Source organism: Lutjanus erythropterus, chromosome 9 (assembly GCF_056507025.1).
Source record: "Lutjanus erythropterus isolate fLutEry1 chromosome 9, fLutEry1.hap2, whole genome shotgun sequence".
Lineage (NCBI taxonomy): Eukaryota > Metazoa > Chordata > Actinopteri > Lutjaniformes > Lutjanidae > Lutjanus > Lutjanus erythropterus.
In genome coordinates, this window is record NC_139325.1 from 4,308,875 (window position 1) to 4,335,248 (window position 26,374).

The window sequence follows — 26,374 nt, forward strand, 5'->3', positions numbered from 1 at the left end:
TACCAAATGCAATCATCATTTAATGATTTGGCATTATTTTCATACAGAACACAGAAAATGAACAGGAACATTTGCTCGATGTGTATCAGAGCTTACAATCAACAAAGATTTATAAAACTGAGAAGTAATCAGCATCACGTCCATGTTGCTCCTCCAGTGAAGAGCTGTTTAAGAAACAATGTTTAAAAAGACCGCAGACAGCTGTAATTGAGAAAAGTTTAACATTACTTATTAGGTTTTTCTACAAAACTTTTCAAAACTGTAGATACACTGCAAACAGATACAAGAAAATAAAACGATTTTTATCTGCAATATAACTGAACAAAGCCTCAAATTTTAAAAGAGAAGATTTTTATTCATGTGTCAGTCATTCTGTTTTTTGTGAATCAATAATCTATAAACAAAGTGCAAAGACTGATACGAAACTACAATAAACTCATATCATGAAATTTCAGAAAACAAAGAACTTTGCAGGAAGGTTTAAAACAAACTTCAACATCCGACCGGCACACAACACTGCATCCTCATCAAGAATCAGTCAAAAGAAACATTTTTTTCTGTCTCTCGGCTTTGTTATCGTTGGGAAAGTGTCTGCAGCATTGCGGCGGCTGGCGTGAGAAGCGGGCGTCACTCCAAGCTAAAACTGAAGAGCAGCTCGACGCGCTGCCTGTGGAACTGCTCCAGTGCAGCTGCTTCACTCGTTCTCAAACTTGCTGTATGGGTGGTCCGCGTCACCGATCAGACCTGCGCGGAGGAGGCAGAGAAAGTGGAGACAAAATGAAAACACAGAAGCTCGCCGTGGGTGAGGGAACATGATGTGCTGTCATTTCCTAGTTTTTCCATGGATCAGGGTTCTCAAATGTAGACTACACTGGTCCAAGGACAAACAATTACATGGAAAATCCACCTGAAATGTTCTTACATCGTTGAAATTGGATGTTCAGCACATAGCTGAAATTTATTAAATTCAATCTTTTTCTCAATCTGCCATGTCCACTACTTTTTCTTCTTCTTCCTACATTTCCCACAATGAATTTTCAACCACAATGACTTTTTTTTCCAGATCAAAACAGGCATTAAAGGGATACCTGAGTGACGTAGCACTGACCTTCAATTACATTAAAGATAAAGTTCACTTGTTTATGAAGCCCAGCCAGTGTTGATGGTAATTGTAATTAACAGAAGCAATGAATTCCAAGGTGCTGCTCTACTGACAAAGAAAGATATCATGCGGTAAAATCCGTTCTTCCTGCATCCAGTGATGTCACAGTGATGTCACTGGTGTTAAGGAAGAACTACAGGCAACTTCTGCTTAGATTTGTAGTCTCTGCCTCTGGGTAGGATTCTGGATGAGTAATTTTGTCACCTAACACAAGGACCAGGATGAATCATTGATGTAATTGATAACAGAAATGTGTCCATTTGCATAATGTGCGTGGGCGCATCAGAATGGCTGTGTCCAGTTAAAGCATGGGAGAACATGCTGCAGCACAACACCTCGCCCATGATATGCTGCAATTATCATGACTCATGGTCATTTCTCTTATATATTTTTTGATATCTATTTTGAGTAAATTGTTAAATGAATCAAATAATAAAAGAATTCAGATTCAGAGTAACTGATGAATTAGTCATTAGATTACTGACTAATTGAAAGAATAATCGGTGGAAAAAGTGCAGCCCTACCCAAGGATATGTTTTGCCCAACAAAGTAGTAGCTATAACCTTTGGTAGTGAGACATGGCAACATGGATGTGGGCATTGCGTGCAATGCATCCTGGTACATGTAGGCACTGGCCGTATGCCTCTGCTAGCAGGAAACTTAGCTTTCTCAGTCTGTATAGCAGCACTGAGAAATCTACTGCTTCATTTACCATCAACACTGACTGGACATGCACATAAAAAATCGTGAATTTTCCCTTTAAGGGACAAACCAAAAAACAACCAAGCAAAAATATTTAAATGAAATTGAGGCCTTCATATCCTGATTTTTAGCTTCATAAACACCTGACCCCATAATGCAACTCACTGTGTCTTTTATTGTGTCTTCCAGATGTCACCCCTCATGTTTAATGCACATTTTGAGTTCAACATCTGAGTTCTCCAACCCAAGCAGAGAGAACCCTGATGACATCACTAGGGGAGTTTTTCCCAAAGCTCCTCCAGTAGAAAGATATTTATTATTAATGTGGCTCTTATACTGAAACATGAATGTGTACGTCTTTGTTTGCTTCGCTGGGGACTGAAGGAAAAAAATGTTTTTTTTCAGTACATGAACAACAAACTCGGTTCAACATGTCAAGTCATAGATGTGTGTGTGTGTGTGTGTGTGTGTGTGTGTGTGTGTGTGTGTGTGTGTGTGTGTACTCTCTTTGGCTCTTTTATTGTTTGTGTTTTTTACAGTCCATGTCAGTAGGGGTGGATGATGATTAAAGGGTTAACTGTATCCCAGGCAAAGCAGATATACTGCTGACAAAACAGCAGCTGGGCTGAAGGACTTCCAAAGGCAGCTGAGGGAATTTGGGGATTTCTACACTATAAACTGGTCATTAGATACAGAAATCCTCCAACTCGCTCTGTTGATAAGACCGCGACATTACGGGGCCAATGATTTGCACTGATGTGCTGATATTCACCTCGGTGACTGCAATCGGCCTATTGACAAATTAGATGACATTTATCAATGGCAGTGTCCAATGTTTATTAGTTGTGCCTACAGATGTTCCTGGAGACTAATTTCCCTGTTGATTAAACACAAATTTTAATTTAGACTAGTAACAATAAGAAAACACTCAAAAAGCTGTTAAAATCTCACAACTTATTAATTGATCATTTGACGGCATTAATCACATTCTTTAGTGACCAAATTGTTCGCATTGTGTTGCATCAGTTTTGTTACTTGCGGTCGGACACAGACAGCAGCAGCTAGCATAACCAGCTACTGTTTCAGAGAAGCCACAACTCTGGCTTGACATAAGAGGGCAACAGGTGCCATGTTTTTAATTTTTTATAATGACCACTTCTTTGTTTGCCTAGCAAGGGGGAATAAATGACAACAAAACTGATATTGGCCAAATTATTATTTTAAACACTGGTATCAGTATTAGAATCTCATAACTGATGCATTGCTACATGAGATGTTAGCATGTAGAATAAGGCTGCCAGCTTTCAGTGACTTTGTCTGTACCGGCACTGTGTGCAGGTAGTTAACTAAAAGAAAATCTATCTATAGTCACACTGCACCTTTTGTTGCATCCTTTATATCTGTGTGAAACTTTGGCAAAAAATGAATTCTCAGTTTGTATGATGCTGCTTGTATTCTGAGGTATCCAGGTCCATGTTGATTAACTGTTGAACTCCATTTTTAGTTTCTACAGCCAATGACCCCGTGCTGGGAATTAAAGTGCCTGGAGTACAATCTCTAACTATAATTCATATTCCCTCTCCAGGATCATTTCAACTGAAGGTGACATGAAAACTGTTTCTCATTTCGCTGAAAAACCTCCAGGCCCTCCCTCAAGGAATCCCTAGCCACCTTCACTGATCCTCATCCTCAGCTGAGAGCCAGAGCTTTAAGGAAATAACAGGACTTTGTGTTTCTGCCCACAGAGGATGTGATGCAGCTCCCTGGATTGTGTTTTACAGAGGAGACCAGAATGAGTGTGAAAGGAGTGCAGCCTTGTCTGTGATCCCTGTGGAAGTAAACTAATGAGAGCAGGAGGCGCGAGGAGCAGACCACCATCCATCACTCTGTCATGCTGTCCATACACAAAAACCACACAACCTGCCTGACATCTTACTTCACTGATGCTGCCAGGGAACTCGAACACACACAGAGACACACACCGCATCAGGAGTTCATCAATGGGAAGTAATTCCTTGCAAACAATTGAAATTTTGCCCACAATTCTGTTTTTATCAAAACCTTGACAGAAGAAGTATCATCACCAACTCTCTCATTTGAATTTTGTTGGTGAATAATCTTTAAGAATTTAAATATCTGAAATAGATGTAATTTATGAAATGTTTTGGATTGCATTTTTTGTCAATATCTTAAAATAAAGCCTTTTTTTCTTTCGTTTTACTGACAGGGATTTGATTTTAGTCTGTGATCACCACTACGAGTCCCGCAGCACAATATGTTGAACATGCCACGGTTAATGAGATGGTTGTGTGTGCACTTTGCACCGCAGCCTGAAGTCAGGGGGTTTAGTCGAGAGTGCAAATCTCATCTCATCTGTCATGTTAAGCCTAGACCACTACTTTGATTTCATACAAACCAGAGCATTACATCAGGCTGTTACAGAAAAGAACCAGAGGTCTTAGGCTGTATTCAGACCAAATCAGGCACCGTAGTGAAAACTCCAGGCCTCTCATTCATTTGAATGGAGATAGGGTTATGGTAGGGATGCCAAAAAACACAACAACTCAGCAACCTTGTGGCAACAAATCAATGTTTGGAGAAAGCAAACTGATGTCACGCTGTGGTGGACAATCACATCACAAGCCAGACTACTTCAGACCAGTTCACAGTCGGTCTGAAATATCTCTGAAACTGAGCACTGTCCAGGGAGAGATCATGGGTGATCTCGAGGATACTCTCCTAGTTGTGTCCTCGCTTGGCTTATTGCGTGTGCCAAGCTTCTACGTCAGTGTCTGGCTTCCAGTTTATGCTGCAAAATAGTGACACCAAATGGTAAGTGTCAGAGAGAGAAGGGCACAAATGAACACGCCCACACCTCTGCACAGCCCTGTGCTAATCGCAGGAATGCCTAATTTGGTCTGAATGCAGCCTTAAAGCACGCGGTGTCGCCTTTCATTAAATCATGATGGCTCATTCAGCTGTTTCACAGCACTGGTGAGCAAGACCACTGAGATTTCATCACAAATGAATGGCTTACTCATGTAGTAAACTTATCGCACACTTGCTAAGTAGCTTAGCTACCTTCACTGAACTGAAGTTCATGGGTTCACAGATCGTAGTTCAAGTTTTTATGTTTTCTTATATCAATAAAACTGTACAAAGCAGAACAGCTAGCAAATTCATTTTGTGATGAAGACCAAATTTGGCTGATATGTTTATAGATACATAACAAACAAATGTGGCCTCTGGTGGGCCTGCCAGCCATTCTTCAGAAAGGCCACCAACCTTCCTATTCCATTGAACCAACATGCAATAACAGACAACCTACATCCTAGTATCATTCAGAACCCAATAAAATACTAAAGTACTCAAAATTCTATGGACGTTTACAAAATAACTGGTCATGTCATAATGTTATTCATCCTGTATAGTAACGTGAATCAGTAAAATCAGTTCTACTATTATTCTGATGGTGAATATAGACCATTTTTTTATTTACTTATAAAAGTGCAGAAGCATGTATATAACACTCCTATAATTATGTTAGCAGGGTGGCAAAGCTAACCTGTTGTTCATTTTGTGATACAGCACCAGATTTGGCACACATACAGATTAATGTATCTAGAAGAATCTGGATATTGAGCCATCACAATCTGCAATGGCCCAAGATCCAGATTTGTTCCCAATGTATTGATCAACATATTTGGTGCTTATATCATAAAATGATCGATTGTAATGATATATTGATCTGTGCCTCCCCACAACTATCCAGATTTGTCAGGAAAAGAAAACATTACTGAAGCTACGGGTGAGCTCACTTTCAGTCTGACCTCCAAACAATGGTTTAAATAATCTGGTTTAACTGCTGGCTTCTCAACAACCTGGATGATCATCTAACTGGTTTTGTACCAAGACTTTCAGAATTAACATGATTGAGTGCAATTTTATTATAATGGCCAAAGCTATTAAAATAAGAAACCCAGCTGTAATTAATCAGCATAATCCTTTTAAATATGAACTTGAAACAGTATAACACTGTATAATAGAGGCTATGACCAAGAATGTTCTCTGTTCTAAAACAATCCTTTGTCTGTTGCTTCAGTGACCTGTAAAATCCTGCTCACAGCCATGAGGGGGACTTCCATTTGACACCAGTGTATGATAAATTATGCTTGAATTGATTTAAGCAGACAGGCGTTGGTGTAATCTATACGTGACCTGAACTACCTTGAGGACAAGGCACATAGTGTTGAATAATGCAGTGCTGGCACAGGGTATGGTAATGACAGTCAATGACAATGTCCTGGAAAACCTGAAACCGATTCAACATGCATCAGAGACAAAGCTGACATGAGCAGAACAGAGAGGAGGGGGCGTCGACATTCAGCGCCGCGTTAGACGTACTGATCAAGTACAGCGGCTGTGTACATCACAGAGACAGAACAGATGGGTACAGAGTCTGTCAGGCTATTGTTGAAGAGGTTGAAAATAAATGGTAATACAGTGGAGACTCATACATACCATACTTCCTGCGGATCTCATCATGCCTCGCCCTTCTGTCGCACCTCCTGGACAAAAACAAAAGAAGGATCACACTTAAGTTATTTCACACCACTACTTGTTGTGTTTTAGTCTAATCCATTTCATGTTCACACTGACTTCTTATAAATGAACTAAGAGGTGTGAACATAAAGTTGCATGTACTAACAGTAGACCAATTCAATAGACAGTTTTAGTCATTCGCACTAAACATCAAACTCCAAACAATGGAGAAGGACAGCAGCTCAACACATCTGTTTTAGCTCATTTTCTGTCCATTTGATGGTGAGCATACATGTTACCACCATGGTTACTGAATGATCATAATACAGACCACTTCCTTGACAGGTCACAATCAGCAGGTGGACAGAGAGCCAACAGTTGTAATAAAGCCGCATCAAACAGGCAAATACACCAATCTGTTTGAACTGAGCCACAAATGTTAGATGTGAAAACACCCTAATTTTACACATTCAAACTCAAAGACTGGTGGTAGAGCTGGGCAGCTTTCAAAAATATTTGATATCAGCACCATTCAGAGACCTTGACTTTGATACCAGTTCCTAAGCAATACTTTAATACAAGGTGGATTTTAACAAAAAGGAAAACACATTAGGGTACAACCACATACGTGATCAGAAGAAGAAGAAGAAGATGACGATGATGAAGAAGAAGAGAGTGACTGCGTGAGTGACGTTTATGGTACTGGGAAACAGTGACAAAGTGAGACCCCTTGCTTTCTCTATGCTAAAGAGCTCCCAACCAGTGTCAACCGTGACAACCATCCACCGTGTCAACTTGTGAGTATCTCAGTGTTTACCTGCCGATCTGTAAGCAACACCTCGCTTTCCATCAGAAATGCTTTCCGCCTCGAGGAGATGCGGCAGATCTTCCATCCCGGCGGCAGACGATGTGCTGAACAGATTCACTGATGAAGCTAACAAGCTGTGCAAAGTTTAATCCTTAGCTACTGAAATTTGACACCAAATCTCAAGGCAATTTTAAAAACTCAGTAAGATCGAAGCAATTCTGTCTGTGCTATAAAAGCATCAAAGTTGTTAACCTTATTTGTCCAGACCAAAATCTATTAGCTCAGTTATATAATATCGACCCAATTTAAACGCCTGAAAAGATTAACATCAATGAACACCTTTCAGTCTCATATCCCCAGTACATAACAGAGAAAGCCAATGGTTTATGGCTAACAGGTCAGTTCAACATGTACCACTGTCACCATATCACAAAACTCTGGTTACCTCTCCATGATAGATCAGATTAGGGCTACACAGTATAGCCTAAAATTTATATCACAGTTATTTAAAGCATGGACAGTATATTTTGCTTGCTTTTTGTTTGACTTTTTAAACCTGAATCATGTTCATAGTATGGCACCTGCACCAGTGTTTTCTCAAATTCTTCCTCCTCCTCATTGTATGTGTATTAAAATGCTACAATCAAGCTAAAACCAAACCTTATTGTTTAGCTTAGCTTGCCATATATATTCAAATTTGGCAAAGCTCTGATGTCACTGGTTTTTTTATCTGTGCTTTTGAAATTTTGTTGTAACTTCTTATGATGCTGCTTTATGGTCTAGCAGAGGAAGGGCTTTAACTATGGAATGACAGTATCTCAACTTTCATACCATACAGTGCAATTTTCCATACTTTTTAAAAACCTTCCACACCCAGATCAGATTCTAATGAAACTTGGGGAAATGAAATGTAAATGCAGGACTACAGTCACTGGCACAGGAAGCTATGATTGCCGGTGAAAATGATGATTTTAATAACCTGTCACACAGACACTGCAGGCTGCAATAACAACACATTTCATACCAATCTAGAGCTGTGCCTCCACTACATATCTGCTCCCAGAACCATCATATTGTATCCATCTGAACAGCCTCATACTCTGAAGGCCTGGGCCACTTTCCCCTTAATACCTTGATATTGATGAAAAGACTATTAATACTGATTTTGCTTTTAAAAAATAAATGCTCAAGAAAATGTAGATAAATGAGGATTAGAAGTGTTGATCTGAAGACTAAACATGTACATGAAGTGTGGATTTTCGTGAGGGAAAAACAGACCATTTTATAATGTACTGCAGTGACCAAGAAAAAAAACTCACATATGATATATAGTCTCATATTACGCTATCAATATCATATTGATACACTATCACCCAGCTCTACAAGTCCATTTATTTACCATATCATTTGTGCATAACATCAATATGAGGTGCAACAATTCAGAAGATGAAAAATGCAAAAAACTGAACAGTGAGAAAAATATCTTTTTTCAATAGTCCTCCATCCCTAACAGCCAAACTAAAAGAGGCATGTCTGCTTTCTTAATGGTATTTAAACTCTGGCTAGTTGTGGAGTGTTAAGGCATATTTTCACTTATTGCATACTTTGATGCCACAGTTTAACTGGCAGTCAATCACAAACAGAGCAACAGGCCTGCCGTCAGCCCCTCACTCAGCCTCTCTGAGGAGCAACAAAAGCCTGGGAGGAGGTTTTGTGCTCCGGACCTCCAGGGGCGTCACTTCACTTCATCTCTGCACAAAGAGCTGGTGTAAATCAGTCAGGGTTTTATTGCCAGGTAGTGATCTGTGAGCAATCAGGGTGGTTGAGCTCTGCCTGCCATCTGTCCCCCCCTCAACCCCGCTGTCAGCTTGTATGAAACTAATTGACTGACATGTTCACACTCCCTCAACATAAATATGGTTGCATTCAACAAGTGAAGAGAAGAAAGAGAGAAGAGGGAAGCAGAAAGAAGGAAAATAAGTTTATCCCAGCACTCAACTGTGGAAATGCTGAGCTAGATCTGAAGCAAACAGAGCTTCGGTTCCAACTTTTGTCAATTTATTCAGACACTGTTCTCCAGCTCATTTTCTCTCTCTAGATTATTAGTGATTCGTGTCCACATGTCAAGTGTAGCAAATAGGACACACAATTCCCAGCGGATAAAGTGATAGATGCAGAGACTGGCCAACGCACTGCAGTAGCTAACAGTCAGTAATACATAAAATAACCTTGCCAAGGAGGAGCTTCTCAAAATCCCTGAGGATTGAGTGAGGCTTCTTTCTGACCTTGTGTGACCCGTGATCGTGCCTGTACATAGTTGTGATGTCCGCTGGGACTGTTTGAACTGTCAAGTTCAGCTGGAAAATAGGTTCTGGGTTTACCAGCCACATATATCTGGCCAGTGAAAAGCTCAAGGTCGGCTAAAATGGATCAGATAAGACAGTTGGTTTATTATTATGAGATAAGACAGAGTCACATATTAACTAAGTTGGCAGCTAATTCAGAAGTGTTATTGTTTTTAAAGACGTATCTTAGTGGATGCTTGAAACATTGTAGAAGTTGTGCGAATGCCCAGTGGAGTAGAACTCAATCTCAGAGGCCATCAGCTATCGTCTGATGATGATTTAGCCTCTGGGAGCAATGGACAGTGTTTCAGACCATCTGGTGTAATTAGCAGATATCTGGATAACCGATATTCAGGCTAGGATGTCTTCTTACTTGCGCTGGTTAAACAATAGCTTCCACAAAGGTTCGATAGGTTCAGAGACTGAAATTCAGGCAATGCATTCGGCCTCTTTTGCACCACAATACTTTTTGATAACACAGGGAAAAACTGACTCAATACTGGGGGCATAACATTTTAGATTTTTATTAAAAGAAAAATATAACAAGGCTATAAAAGGACAACGGATACAGAAAATGAGACAAGTAACGAGAAGACGCCAGCACTGTGAGTAAGTGAGAGGAGATGGACCTGTGTGGACACTGCAGCAATATGTGTGAGTGTATCATTTCACTGTCGGAGAGAAGAGTGCAGCTGGTACCTGAGTATATTTACTGAAAAAAATGAGTACTGATAGCATTTCAAATGCTCACTACTGATAATTATCTATATTTGTGACAACACTACTACAAGCAGAAACAAGATACCAAAATCTTGTCACTTGCATAATAATCTTACATTCATATGAAGATACCCGTTTACAGAGATTTGGTTGAATTAAATTTGAAAGAATGGAACTATAAAAAAAACATGAGCTCTCTGATACTTAAGGTTTCACAGTTGAGTCATTATGGAGTTTTTCTCCATAGTGGTTAGTGACCAATGAATGCAAAGCCTCCAGAGGTCATGCAGGAACGTACTTCACAGTCTTGAATGGATGGTACAAACACAAAGTTGGGTTGTTATCAGCTAATTAATTTTCTTTTCCTGCTTTTTCCTGCTCCAAACTATTTTGATTATATCAGCCTTTAAAAGTCCACTACCGGTCAACTTTTTATTTTTTTTCTGTTTTTTCTTCTAGGTGTATATTTCAGCATAGTACTGCTGTAAGTGATCCTTGAGCAGAGCGCATGAAACTAAATTCCTCTTCAACACAATTAATATAGTTTACTACTATCTTATTATTGTCCTGTCCATTCATGTTCATAAATCCAAATGCTTTCACATTTGTGTCATATTGAAGTGGTTTGTTTACACTGTCAGGGACTGAAACTGATTTCCGTTTTCTGATTTCTTCTGTGTTTTCATTACAATGTGTTTTGCTAAACGTGACACTGCCTCGTAGAAACACCTGTGTATGTTCACTTAGAAGCCTCAAGAAAGCTGCAAAATCAAAGGGTTGATGAAAATATTTTCATTTATTTGGGTGTTGATAATAGTTTTATTGGTGTTAATAGAGTTTCAAAAGGTTTTCCTACTCAACATAAGTAAACTACTAACAAGAATACCAAATAAAAATGCATATTTCTGTCTTTTTTTAAAGAATAATATCAGTTAGCATTGCTTCAGTCCCTCATGTGCTCTTAATGATTCTCCCATACTGCTCTCCAGCCTGGGTTCAGATGATGATGATGATGAAGGCTCAGTGCTGTGAGCTGGCTCTCTGGGAGCACGGCAGCGGTGTCTAGAGGCACTAGTCTTTCCCATGATGGGTCCGATGTATTCTGAATGTCCTGTTCACTACATGAACTGCATCTATGTAGGTCACTGCACTAACTCTGACTTCGGAGATTTGATCATGCTCACTGCAGGAAACCCTGACTAGATTCTTTGGCACGTGAAAGAAAAGCTCACAGAGGAGGTTGGATAATTCAACTCGCAGGCTCTCTCTCAAACACACACACACACACACAGAACGAGAGCTCTCATGTTCCCAGCGTGGCAAGTGATGATGATAAACCACAGTTACTGACTATCTTTCTGCACGACTGCCCCGCTTACCAACACATCACCCAGCCAGCCTCAGAGGATGAATGCGCTGGGAGCACAGGCACTAAATAGAAAGACAAGGCTTAAACATTTATGGAGTGCAGGAAGAGGAAGGCTTCCAGGTCTACAACACACACTGCTGTATGATTGAGTGACTAGCACACTGTTTCTTTGACAGTGGATGGTACTCCGCAGGATGTAGCCCACTCTGTTTATGACTGCATTACCAAAGAGCAGCTGCTCAGCCTTGACAATCCAATTGGTGTTTTGGGATGCGGGTAGAGGAACTCTGGGACATAGACTTGTTAGGGCTGCACACAAACACACACCAGTTGCTTGAATCCCAAACATACAACGGGCCCTTTTGTTGGGGACTATGAACTATTCCGTTGTAGGAAATCCCATGGAGGTTCTGCTGGGATATGGAGTGGAAAAAACATCCAGTGTGTTGAAGGATAGGATTAAATCTTGAAGTCATTTTCATCGTCTGATCTTTTTTTTTAAGTCTGTGACATTCGATGGGATATGATGAACAGCTTTTTTTTTAGCAGAACTTTCAATTAGATAATTACCAATTAAAATGAGTATTTATTGCTATTAACTCAACTGAGGAGGATATGTATTTGGCCTTGTATTTTGTCAGATAGTTAGCAGGATATCTGGAAAACCACTGCTGAAAGATGACCAAGGTTTCAGTGGAATCTAGTCACAAGCCACTGGCCAAAAAAAAGCTTTTGGTACATTGTATGACTTTAATAAACAGCAGAGAGTTAAGAGCAAAGGAAGAAGAGAGAGATGAAACAATGTACACAGCTGGAGTCACACCAGGGACGTTGTCAGAGCCTCGATCTCTAAACCACCGGGGCCCCAAAAAGAAAAGAAGGTATTAGACTATGTGCAAATTAGATTTGTTTGTCAAATCTGTTTACACTGTTATTTGCAGGTGATAAAATTAGATTTGTATGTCCAGACATCACCAGCCTATCTACATAGGTTGCTGTGCTAACAATGTATGCATCAGTAACTATGTATGCTGGTGACACAGCTTTCCAATGTGGCTTTCTCAACATGGAAGCATGAGAAATGGAGATCCATCATCTCATCCTCCGAACTACCACGCTGTCAAGTCATGGTGCATTACTCCTCCGTCACAACAGACTCTTTGTTGTCCTCTATAACGCTCTGCTAGTAGAAGCATGGTTTCTGCTCAGACATTCTGCTGCACTTCCGTCACTCCGCATGTGACATCATTATTGTATGCCATGTTGCGAGTGATGCAAAACACACTTTGAAATTTGACATTACAATTGCAATACGATTTGCATCATTAGAGGAAATGATAATCTTTACGTCATTATTCTAATGTTCATTGAAAAACATTGAAATTATGATGGTGTGATCTTTGCAGGGATGTTGTCTTAAGTCTGTAGACAGTGCGTAGACCAGGACACCTCTTAAAATGATATTTTAACACACATTTTGCCTTTAACAAATATCGTGCCTCCTGTTATTTGAAAATATGTAGGCCGTGTTGTGATTTTTCTGTACTTTTTCATTACCACTAGTGGAAAAACAATACAATATCAGTTAATTATAGCATCAAAAGTACCAACTCTATAAATAAAAACTGCTGAACCTCAGTTCGGTTCAGTCAAACAGTAATCAGTGATTTTTTTGGACCAGCACTTTGTGCAGCTTGTTAATTAAAGACAGAAAAAAAAACTATTTTGTGTGGCTAGGATGTTTTTTTCTCTTAGAGAATAATTTTTTACACTGGTATTGTATCACAGTTTAAAATTCTGGTATTGTGACAACTATACTACTAGTACTATATCTATAACAGGTCCAATTAATATCAGCATGACATGCATTATATTAATTCTGGAGCCCTTTGTGCAACTGAAACAAAATTTGGATGACACATGCATCTGTTCACAACCTGCAAAATCAGATGACATTTTACTAAAGGTGGTGCTACAGAGCAATGTTTATTCAACTGGCCATATCTTACTTATTCATATCTTGGCCATGTCTTACTTGATATTTTGCACAATTAATCCCTGTCCAGTCCTTAGATATTCTCAGGGTTTAGCCATTTTCCATGTAAATGAAACTTGTAAAATCCTCTAAATGTATTGTAATCATGGAAAACGTGCACAACTTTGGCAGAGGTCTGCGCTCCTCTTTCATCCTCTCTTGTATTAATTTAAGACAATACTTGAGAAAACTGTAGTCAGATTCATTAGTGCTCAAATGTTGGGCTCTAATTCAATAGTTCTGTTTATCAACTTTCAGTGTTATCATATTGCAATAATACAATCACATCACATTATGGCTCCAGAAATTACTGTTGTCTAAACCAAATTCATCATCACAAACTAAATAAATGAGATAATGAATTTTAATTTTACACAGGTGAAAAATTTGGTCTGCTGTACTGAATAAAAGTATTATTCCTTTATATGTGATTTTATCAGGAATATTAAATATTTAACATTTACTATATCATAATATAATATCAGAAAACTAGCCTGCTGATATTGTGAAAATTATTACCACATTTATATCTTGTGGTTTTGAACAAGAAGGAAGTTACATTGCATTAGTCAGAACAGCCAAACCTTTGAACAATAATTGTTTCACTAAATGCAGAGAAACATAATGGCATGTGAAGTTGTTATTCAAATAAGCACAGTTAGAGTTTGTTACCGACAGCTTCAACCCACTTTTGCTTCAGCCTGGAGTGAAATTCTTACCGTTCCTCACTGCGCTGTTTGATCTCCTCTCTCTTCCTGGCAAATCTCTCCTCATCTCTGTCAGGCCTTAAGTCATAAAGAGGCATGAACAGAGTATCAGAACCAGAGAACAACAAAAACATTCTCATCTGGATGTGACAAATTACATACATCTACAAATTGCCACAACTGCTTGAGGGATACTGTCTTCAAAAAGCATAACAAGTTACAGTAATTCACGTTCTCTGGAGCATGATTTATATTTGATTCATGAACTGTCTCTGCAGTGTGAAAAATAAAAGGAAAGTAATGTTCAAAAGAAAAGTGAGAGTTTTCCTACAGAAACGACGTGTGTCACCTTTGATAATAGAGTTTACTGGAAACTGAGCAATCAGGAGGTGAGAACAGAAAACTGTCTGTAAGGTAAATGTAAAATGGACACTTGGGGTTTGTGTTTCAGGCGTGCTCTTCATTCCCTTTTTTTTTCTGTCGGATGATAGACAGTGAACAACACTCCTTTACCCACAGGACTGTCAGTGTGTGACAGGCCGGTCTGCAGTTGATTGACTGACATGACATTTTCATTTCGCTCCAGCACAATGAGAGCGCTGCACACAGAGTCACAGTTGTCTTGTAAAGGGAGCTAAAATGATGAAGCTACAAGAGTGAATGTAGCTCTGATTAATGGTTGCTCAACTCGAGAGGCCTGCTGCACTCAACAGTTGTTCACGGAGTAATTAAGAACTCCATCACTTCATTTGAATATAGCAGTTATGTCAGAGATGTAGAACTTTGATTCATAGACATGGCTGTCTCACTTTTCTTATTTACAAGCTCAGAGTTACTTGGATTGTTTAGGTTATAACAGGCTCACATCAAACTGGTGAACTGCAGAGTTTTGAAGATAGATCAGCTGCAGAGGTGTCTGTTTTCTCTCCAATATAATGGGACTAGATGGCACTTGTGGTGCTCAAAGGGCCAATACATGTGAAAAACTCAACAGTAATGTCTCTTTTTAGAAAACATGACCCAGTTACTCAAGATAATCCACAGACCTTGTTGTGAGCAGTTTCATGTCACAACTATTTTCTTTCTTCTACTTTTGGATGAGAAGTTACAGCTCAGCTGAGGAGGACACCACTACATCCCATGCTGTGACAAGTACCAGGCTCTTGTCCACAAGGAAGGGACACGAAGTCTCTTTCCAGACATTGGAAATACCACTACAGGTAAGAGGAAAATATGTTTTCCACTTTACCAATTTAGTAGGCATTAATGCAATTGATTACAACAGCATTACAATAAGTCATTTCTTGGTGAGGCTTATCACTTTTTCTAGATGCCCTGTCAGAATAATTTTTTAAGTCTTAGTCAGGATTTGGTGTTCATCAGACTGCATTATTACCTCACCTGAAGAAATCAGGATCTTCGTTCTCAGCCTAGCTTCCTAATGCTGTCAATTCATAAAAACAAACGTTACATTTGCACTAAAATGCCACTGACTTGTCATGGAGTCTTACCCTGACGGCCTCTTCTTGCAGCAACAGCAGCAGCAGCAGCACACAATAATGCTGATGAGGATGGTTCCACCCAGGACGGCCAGGGCAATGATCAGGGCTTCGAAGTTCACTGGATCACACAAAAAAGACAATTAATACCTAATATATATAGCCCAATATTCTTTCTTTTTAATGAGAAAAGTATGGTGACAAGCATGTTGTCTCATAATGTGTACTAAAAAACCACAGATGCCATCACTTCATATAGATCAAAACCATTATAAGGGGTGCCCTCACCTCTGAACTCCTCCCTTTACCACTAAAAACAAAAGATCTATTAAAAGATTATCCCAAAGAGATTATAAACAGAATTAGTACCAGATACATCTCTCTCCCTGTTTCTCTGAAAGCTAAAGAAACTTTAAAATGATATATTACATTTATTCTTGTAATAAGCTTCTGAGACACAGATTCAACTTTGATTATAAAACAACTGTATGTTTTGTGATTCAGTTAAGAGCTACAGTGATTAATTACTTATTAATCAATCATTAAATAGATTGTCAAAACCTTTTGATAATCAATTAAGCACTTTGAGTCATTTTTTTGTAAACTGGTCATCTTTGGGTTGTGAGTAAAACAGGACATCATCTGAGGCTTTGGGATGGACATTTTTCACCACTGTCTCACATTTTAAAACAAACAACTATTAATCAAGAAAACAATCAACCAATTAATTGACTTTGAAAATAATCGTTAGTTGCAGCCCTAATTCTTATACTGACACTTTGGCTCATTTGTTCTTTGATTGTAATTATACAAAATCTTTTTTGGAATTATTTGAGTGACTGAAAATCTGAAAAAGACTTTCAATCACTCAAATAATTACATTGAATTTCGAGTTATAATGCAGGAATGAATAAAGATAAATGATGAACAATGGCCTGATTATTATAGTTAAACGACACAGACGTAGATTTATTAATGTCAGATCTAATGTTAATCTACAGTGTTTCAAGAAAGCTCTGAAATGTATAAAAACCAAACAAGCCTTGGTTATTTCCACAAACATACATTTATTGATTTCTGATGAGACCCCTGACCTTTTTATTTATTCATTTTGTTTTCCATTATCTTTATAGATCAGCCTGTGATTTGTACTGTGTTGCCAGCTTGACATTTTATTGTCCAGACTTTGTGTTTATGATGAAAGTATTTAAAATATGTGAGATCATATTCATAGTAAATGAAACGTGAAACTTTCTGTGCCTCTTTGCCTTGAATAACAACATAAATCTGTGTGGCAATGGTGCCACCTGCTGATCTCTCTGCAACACTACAAGTCATCACACTGTAATGATCAAACTACACGACACTTCCATTTCCAGTGAAAACATAACTAAGATGTCAGGCGAAATTTTATCAGATTGAGACTTTGTGCTGAGGTCAGAGATCACTCAGCAGCAGTATTACTGTTTATCAGTTTTGATTAGTAACACATTAATGTAATAATATCACTTTGTCAAGCCAAAGATAAAACTCCTCAGCAGGATCAGATTATCACAGTGAGACTTAAAATGCAAAGTTACCCTTGAGTGTGTATGGCTTTCAAATGACAGATATCTTTATTCTGTGCAAACTAAAGGTATAAATACTGCTGAGATTTTACAGAAAGCTGAACATTCTGAGCAGCCTTTAAAAAAACTAAAGGTTTCAACTTTTAGCTCTCATTTTTGTCTGTTTAGTGTATTAACTTTGAAGCTTCTGAGTTTGCAGTAACTTTGTGAACCTATAATTAGGTTTCCCACTGTGGCTTTCATGACTTTTCCACAAGTTTCCATAACCAGCTCGAGGCACATTCACAAAATTAAAATGTTGGCCACAACTCTTCCCCCTGCTGCTGCTACACTGAGATTAACAGCACAACTAGACTGGTGTCTCCACAGCCGGATCTGTCAAGTAAACTTTAAAAATAGGGGGATAGATTATCTACTCCTATGCCTCTCGACGCTTGAGGTCCCTGTGCTTGTGTTTTTCCCCTACCAATAACTGTGTATCACACTGCAAGTCCGGACAAACCAGTAAACCAGCAGGAAACAACCAATAACAACGACACTAATGATGACGCCCTGGTTATATTTTCTTCATCATATTTCTTCTGTCATTTCTAAAAAGCTCTTTGCGATCTGTGAGCCTTACTGCCAACACTCAACTTAAGTTATGATTTGGGAGTGTCAATACAAGTGTCATTAAAAGAAAAGAACAGCAGATAACAGGGGCCAGGTGGAATGACTGAGGAAATGATTTCAGACAGACAGTCAGGTTAATGTAATGCAGCTACACCAGTGTGATAGTGCGACCAACATAAAGCCAGATTCTCTGAATAGACAACTGTTTGATTAGTGCTTAAGGAGGACTGCAGAAGACCAACACTGATCATGTGTCTGCATGTTTTTTTTTTTTTTTTTTCAACTTAATATGTGTGAAATATGGATTTCTGTGTAAAAAATGTAACTCAATATCTGATACCATACTTGCAAATTAAAAAATATAGTTTGGAATATTACAAAAATTAAGCAAAAGACTTTTGCATTCAGTTACAGTGCTGTTACAAACAATGCAACAAACAATGCCATTAACTTAACACTAAACTGTCCATTTTTAATAATTATTATTTTTATAATTATTACTGTTGTTTAGGGCTGGGGCAATTTGTTGACATAATCGTCATCGATTATATATCCCTATTTGCATATCGTGCGTTGACAGGTCCTTTTGAACTGCTGCGCCCAATCAGAGCATGGATTCATCCTGAGGACAAGCTGCAGAGAACCTCATCATTTAAAGTGTGGGAGTATTTTAGACAGAGATTCAACAGTTTGGCTCTCTTTATCTCCACAAACTGGATGTGAATTATAACAGCAGGACCAACTGCTCTGCACGAGTGCTGGAAGTGAAGCATTGAGTGACCTGTCCTCCTCCTGCAGCTGCAGTATCGTCCTGTTTACTTTCTGTCTGCACCCAAACACAATACATGAGTATTACCAACACGTGGAACATGTTAGATCTTCTAGAAGTTTCTTCATCACCCCCACGTTAAAAGTGATGTCTGGACGGCTGCTGTCAGCTTTACACCATACATCATCCAGTGGTGTTATTCTACCGTTTTGTACTTTCTGTTCACTTCATCAGCCACATATGAGACAGAAATGGCTGAAACTATTATTACAGACTGTCTATAATTCATTTCAGTCACCAGAAAATGATGAAAAGTATTTTCTTTGGCTCACACTGATGCAAAAATACACTGCCAGAGATCATCTTACCTGCATGTGACTCCAGTTATGAAATAACTCCATGTCATAACCAGTTTAAGACCGAAGTCAAAACACTGACTGTTCAGTTCAGTGAGTTGACACAGTGATTAGTTATTAAATGAATATGAATCACAGCTCCTTTTGATTTGAGGTCCAGTATTAGTGCACATTTTCTTAAGAACATTATGTGGCATCAAGGCTGCTTTTGTCTCTGACCAGCCAAATGCTTTGTCAGCATGTCTAGCAAGATAAAGAAAATGTATCAGGACTGATGAACTACTTTTATGAAAATCATCAAATTCATTTTGCATATTTACAGTTCTTTCCCCAACATATAATTCATGTTTTAAATGTCTGAGTCGGAATTTATTTATGCTAAGTAAAGCTACAAGGAATGTTAATATTTTATTGATATAAGAGGCACCTTTGGACAAAAGTGTTAGTATTTCCACTGTAATAACCACAAAATATGGCATAAAAAAAATATCTGACTAAGAACATACAAACTTGGTGTAACTTTGCCTGGGAAAATGAAAAAACAGCTTGTTTCACCTGATTTCACACAAAATCTGATCCAGTGGCAGGCATTAAAGACAGTTCACCCGGATTTTTCCTTATACCTGTAGTGTTATTTATAATCTATACATCTTTTTTAATGCAAGTTACAGAGTTTTTGGAGATATCAGCCTTAGAGATGCCTGCCCTCTCTTCAGTTCTTGTGGCAGTGCACCAAATAAAATAATTTGAGAGACTTAAAGCCAGTGTCTCATTTGAAAGAGTTTGATCTGGTTACTCTACAGACCTTGTTATGAGCAGTTTCATGAAGGAACTACTTTCTTTCTGCAGTAGAACCTACCAGAACTACCATAGAATCTAATGAAACTACTTTCTTCCCACTAGAAAATAGCAGTTATCTTGATCTTGAGAACAGAGACATGATTTTTGGAAACAGACACAGGTATTGAATTTTCTGTATTGTACTGTGTATGTATTTTTGCTGCTTTGAGCATCACAAGCCAAGTGCCATCTAGTTCCATTACACTGAAGAGAAGGCAGACATCTCTACTGCTGATATCTCTAAAACTCTCTAAGTAAAAAAAAAAAAACCTAGATGGATCAATAGCACGACAAGCCAGGGGAATATGTGAATTTTGGATTTTGGGGTGAACCATACCTTTAACAATAACCATATAGACATATAGAATCCTCTTGCGGACAGTCTCGTTAACTTACGTGGGTCACACAGAGGCATCAATATTATAACCAGATAAAAACTCCTTGTAGTAGATTTAACTCAGCTTGAATTCATCATGTAAAACATGAATGAACATGAATGAACATTCAAAAATGATCTCGCCTGAAGAGTTTGCAGCCACAAAGGTCCCTAAAATGGCTACTTTCCCCATCTGGCTGACTACAGGACTAACCCCCTGCCCACCATTGATGTACTTTCTGTACCTCCTAAGAATGAGGAAGCAGGTAAAGTGCTGCAGGAATAAGACGTAGGCTTGTAAGTCGCAGCCTCTCCTCTGTGATACTGAAGCAACATGAAGTGAGAGGGATGGCAGGTTTTGGTTGACTCTTCTCATACAGTACAACCAGGTTTTTTTTCGAGGAGAACTTCCCACCATTGCACATATCCTACAGCAATTTGCCACTTAAACTCTTAACTTACCACTACAACACAGTTACATTTCTCTTTTCTATTTTTGAGTTGCATTGTTTTTATTTTTATGGACTTGTTGTATACATTTTATTGTATTATATGTGTCTATGCGCTTTGTTGCACATGTTAAAAATGGCAATGAAGTGTTAGCCTTTTTCTTTACACCATTATCAACTTCCTTATACCAGTCCCACACCCCCATGCACTGTCAGTGTTTTCCTGAAACTCAACACCATGATCACTGAAACAAGTTACTACCTGATTATTTTGTGTAAGAGTTTCCTTCTTCAAAGGAATCTAATAAAACTTCGGTTGTGTTCACTTTTCCAGCGAGAAATGCCTATTTACAACACCAGTGGCAGGACTGCTTGCAGTCTTGAAAAGTGTGAAATGAAACAGAAAAGAAGTCAAATCATAGTAAGACTGATAAACTCACTCCAACACATTCCCCATCGGGCCTTGGACAACGGGCACAATGACGGTGGAGGCAGCAACCAGCTCACTGGGTATTCTGTGCAGTTGTTGGTGGTGATGCACCACAGACACTGTGCAGATAAAACACAAAGATCATCAAGATGGTTCAAAGATAAAAACATTGGCTATTTGAATCTAGAGCTGCAACAACTGGTCGATTTAATCAAGCAAAAGTAAATGAATCAACAACTACTTTGCTGACTGATACATATTTTACCTCTTACCTGTAATGTTATTTATCCTTCTAGATAGTTTTGGTGGTAGCTGCCAAGTTTTGGAGATATCAGTCGTAAGGATGTCTGTCTCTTGAATCTAATGGAACTAGATGGCACTCGGCTTGTGGTGCTCAGAATGGCAAAAAACACACTTGAAAAACTCGACAACGTTGTCTCTTTCCAGAAATCATGACAATCCACACGCCCTGTTGTGAGCAGCTTCATATAAGAACTATTTTCTGTCTATCAAACTACATCTGTCAACCATATCACCATGCAAGCTATCTCAGTTTTGCTAACACTAGAGCAAAGCTGAGGAAGAAGCCATTAATGTTTACATTATGCACCGTTGCAAGCGTGAGCCTCTCATCTATGACTTGGTGCACGCTTCCTTCTGTGTGATGATATGGTTGGCGGATGTAGCTTGGTACACAGAAAGTAGTTTCTACATGAAACATCTCACAACAAAGTGTGTGGATTATCTTGAGTAATCAGGGCATGATTTCTCGAAATAGGCATAGCTACTGAATTTTCCAGTGTATTTTACCACAGGCCAGGTGCCATACAGTTCTATTATATTTGAAAAAAATTTTTAATTTGTTTTTTGGGTGAACTGCATCTTTAAGCAAGTTATCAAACCTTTGTTTTACATGATAGTTAAATCAACATCTTTAAATTTTAGATTGTTGGTCTAACAAAGCAAGCTATTAATCAGGAAAATAACCAAAGTATTAATCCATAATGAAAAAAATACTTTAAGCTGCAGCTCTATTCAAATCACAATTGCATTTTAGGAGCAGTAACTGTAGGATCAACAGATTTTGACATGATGTTCTGCCAGGTAACATTTGTGTTTCTGTCAAAGCAGTCAGGTTGGTATGGAGAGAGCAATATTTAGCTTATAGAACAATGATTTCCAGTCATTTCCAGGGTCAGTTCAGCTCAAAATCAAAAATCCATACTTTTCTTTTGGCCTGTAGTGCTTTTTATCCATGATTTGTTGGTGTGAGTTGCAGAGTTTTGCAGATTTGTCTGCTTTTTTTTCCAATAAAATGGGATTAAATTGCACTCAGCCAAAACACACAACTGAAAAATTCAAAACCAGTGACTCTTTCCAAAAATCATGCCCCAGTTACTCAAGATAATCCACAGTCCTGAGCAAATAAACTGTTAAAAGGACAATCCATGCTGGCAAGCAGATTTTCAAACTAGGAACGTATACAAGCCTTAGTTTGTTTCTTTGCAGAAATTTCATTCATTTAGTTATATTGATGTGAGATGTGTTTTAAAAATCCAATGTTTAGTTCATTCTTTGATTCATTCATTCATTCATTGTCCATAACCGTTTATCCTTGATGGGTCGTGGGGAGCCTATCCCAGCTGACAGTGGGCGAGAGGCGGGGTACACCCTGGACAAGTTCATCACAGGGCTGACACATACAGACACACAACCATTCACTCTCACATTCACACCTATGAGCAATGTAGAGTCATCAATTAACCTATTATGCTGCATGTCTTTGGACTGTGGGAGGAAGCCGGAGTACCCGGAGAGAACCCATGCAGACATGACACATTCAAACTCCCCACAGAAATGTAGCATGGTGGTGCAGTGGTTAGCACTGCTGCCTCACAATAACAAGATCCTGAGTTCAAATCCCCCAGCCAGCTATGGGGTTGGGGAGTTTGTAGTAGGAGCAGGGCTTTTTACTATTATTATTATTTTTTATTTAAGATAAAATATAATTTCAGTTACACTTTTAAGAAGAGGACATATGGGTTGTTTTGCAGTTTACTCTACCTCAGAGATAAAAAAAAAATAAAAGGGATTCTCTTTAATTTGTTAAAGATAAGAGAAAATATATGCTGTAGTTTTTATATATTTAAACATATGTTTAAAATATACTTTCGTTGCATAGTTTGTTTTGCAGCTACACCTTACCTCAGACATGTTGTGTTTGTTGTCTGAGAAATAATTCCATGAATATTTTTCTGTCATAAAAAATCGTGAAAAAATCGTATCGTGAAGCCAATATTGGAAATCGTGATGAATCTTGAGTTGAATGTATCCAGTGTTTTCCTCTATCCTGGTCCTCAGAGCTCACTGCTCTGCATGTTTTAGATGTTTCCCTGCTCAAACACCCCTGATTCAGATTATCAGCTCGTCATGAAGCCTCTGCCTGATCACCTGAAGCCTGATAACGAGCTGATCATGTCAATCAGGTGTGTTTGAGCAGGGAAACATCTAAAACAGACAGGGCAGTGAGCTCTGAGGACCAAGGTAGGGGAAACACTGGCATCGTTACATCCCTAGTTTCAAGTAGTTCCGGTAGATTCTACTGCAGAAAGAAAGAATGGGCCATGATTTTGGGAAAGAGACACTAGCTTTAGATTTTTCAAATGTATGAGTGCCATTTAGAAGGCAGACATCTCTACAGCTGATATCTCCAAACCTTTGAAACTTATACCAAAAAAATCTTGATGGATAAATAGCACTGCAGGCCAGAGAGCAAATGTGTATTTTTGATTTAGGAGAGAACTGCCCCTTTAATCCCCATCTGACAGCAAGGTTAAGCAGTGAAAATATTCTAAATAAAGCATAAACTTAAACTGACATTGATGTTTTTGGTTGCTGTTGCCCTGTCCACAGGAGTATATTGCTTAGCTTACATCAATGTTCCTGCTTCTTCTCCTAACTGGGGATGAGCTGATCGGCATCGACTGAAGGTAACACACTGACTATGACTATAAGTACCTCATACAACCTCCCTTTAACAGGGTAACACAGTTTAAAAATGCCTTGCTGTATTAAGATGGGGGATTTGGTGGCAGCATACCGGCTCACTACAACTTGACATTTTGCTGTAGTAATTGCCCCTCTTGGGGTCACTGTTTTACTGAATCTTAGAGCCCTGGAGATTACAGTAGATGAGGTCTTTAGTTATGTTGCTGGAGGTTCAGTAGGCCACTGACTGTGCAGACAAACAAGGAACCATAAATGATCATTTATTGACGGCAACAGGTTGAATTTCATGGTCAAAGGTCTCTTATCTCTCAAAAACTGCACCCAAATTATACCTGGCACCCTTACCTTTGCATGTGGAACACAAGTGTCACAGTTTTTGTAGGCAGAGCAGGCTGAAAAGAGAGGTAAACAGAAACGTCAGAAAGTAATAAAATGCCATGATAGCAATTTTAAAGGTGCCTTCATATGGTTCTCAGATGGTCCCAGTTTCCAAGTTGAGACATTGTCATTCTGACTTTTTAGTGTTCATTAGCCTCTAAGTTGTTAAGTGGAAACGACATGGATGCTTCTAATAGTACAGGGTACTAGCGTAGACTAGGGGACAACTGTTATGTTATATACGAATACATAAAAAGGTATCAAACATTTACTTTCATCCACCATATTTCTACATATATGATGTCAGCAGTAGGCTTCTTTCATATCAGTCTAAATCAATAATTATTTGTCATGTAGGTTGTTGCATTTTCCTTAACTTGTAGTTAAATGCTACCAATCATTTAATTGTTAATAAATAATAAGACACACAACACACGTTTTGTCTCATTTTCATTATTTTCTCTCCCTCTCACTTTAAGTATAAATTTAAGTTTCCTTATTCAACAAACGCTTTGGTCAGACAAATCAATGTCAAATTAGGTGCAATTACTACCATTGCTATTTTCTATTGATTATCAGTTAATGGATTCATAACTGGTTAAACGTCCTACTTAACGCAATCAAATATTTGATAATCATCAATAATGAGGATAAAATGCCTAAGTAGGTTAAGACAAATAACACAACTGAACTGTTTGTAAGTTTATAAAATCACATGACTTCACTGTAATACAGCCTTTAACTAAACAGGAAACAACAACCATATCATGATATAATGATATCCTAAATCCACCACGATCCAGTTTCATATCACAATACGATATAATATCAATATATTACCTAGTCAGTAAACAACAACTCGGCGACTCCTGTGACAATTTTTTCTCCGACTTTCCCACTTGTTCCGACTTTTTTTCAATTATTCCGACACCACATGAACGCACTATATGTTCGTAGCTGACCAGCAGCTGCGGCAGGCAGCTGTGGTTACAGTCAAGTTCAAGTGTGACGTATTTTAAAAATAGTAATACACTTAGACTAAATACTAACCTGACGCTAGTGTCGCCATTAAAGTAACTTGTTACCAGGCGAAACGCCACCTCTACCAACTGTAATACCGACTGTAACATTAACTTTACTGCTTGTCAAAGTAAAATTCAACTTACGTGTTGACGGCGGTGCAGTTTGACATTCTCCCAGGCTAACAAAGCTAAAGCACAGCACAGCGGCACAAACAAACACCGAGGTGGCCAGTGTTCCTCTCTCCGTGCTAAAAGAAAACATAATTAAAACAATAGAACAGCTACGAACTTTAACTGCGTCTAAAACTAAAGAATAACTGTTCGTCGACAGCAGACGCTCCTGTTTCTGCAACTCCGATATAAACACTGTTGTTTCTATTTTGCCCTCGCTCAACTGCTGCGCTCACTTCCTGGATGTCTAGGGTTCGCGCGTTTGGTAAAATCTTGACAGCCCGCGCGGGTGGAGTTACATTTTTAACCAAAGATACAGAGGACCGCCCGCTCAGTTGAAGAGATATTAGAACGCAGCGTAAACGTACACGGTTTTTCTTTTACATCTTGGTTCAGTGATTCTTATTTTTCATGTCAGACCAGAAGACTGTACTATAAAGGAAGTTCAACACAGCCAGGCTTTCTTTGCATGAGCAGGCCCGACAACACCTAAACCCCCAGTCAG

The 26,374-nt window shown here is 38.7% G+C and overlaps 1 protein-coding gene across 1 annotated transcript; it reads right to left on the bottom strand.

Annotated features, from left to right (window-relative positions):
- LOC146320984 (pituitary tumor-transforming gene 1 protein-interacting protein) lies at positions 1–26,119 on the bottom strand. The gene is made up of 7 exons (XM_084725973.1): positions 25,843–26,119; positions 24,644–24,690; positions 21,300–21,408; positions 15,902–16,010; positions 14,403–14,468; positions 6,386–6,432; positions 1–744 (listed from the first exon to the last, which is right to left on the bottom strand). Exons 1-7 carry the CDS (start codon positions 25,958–25,960, stop codon positions 695–697), a joined length of 546 nt encoding a protein of 181 aa, XP_084582099.1. The 5' UTR covers positions 25,961–26,119; the 3' UTR covers positions 1–694.
- Positions 26,120–26,374: the final 255 nt, after the last annotated feature.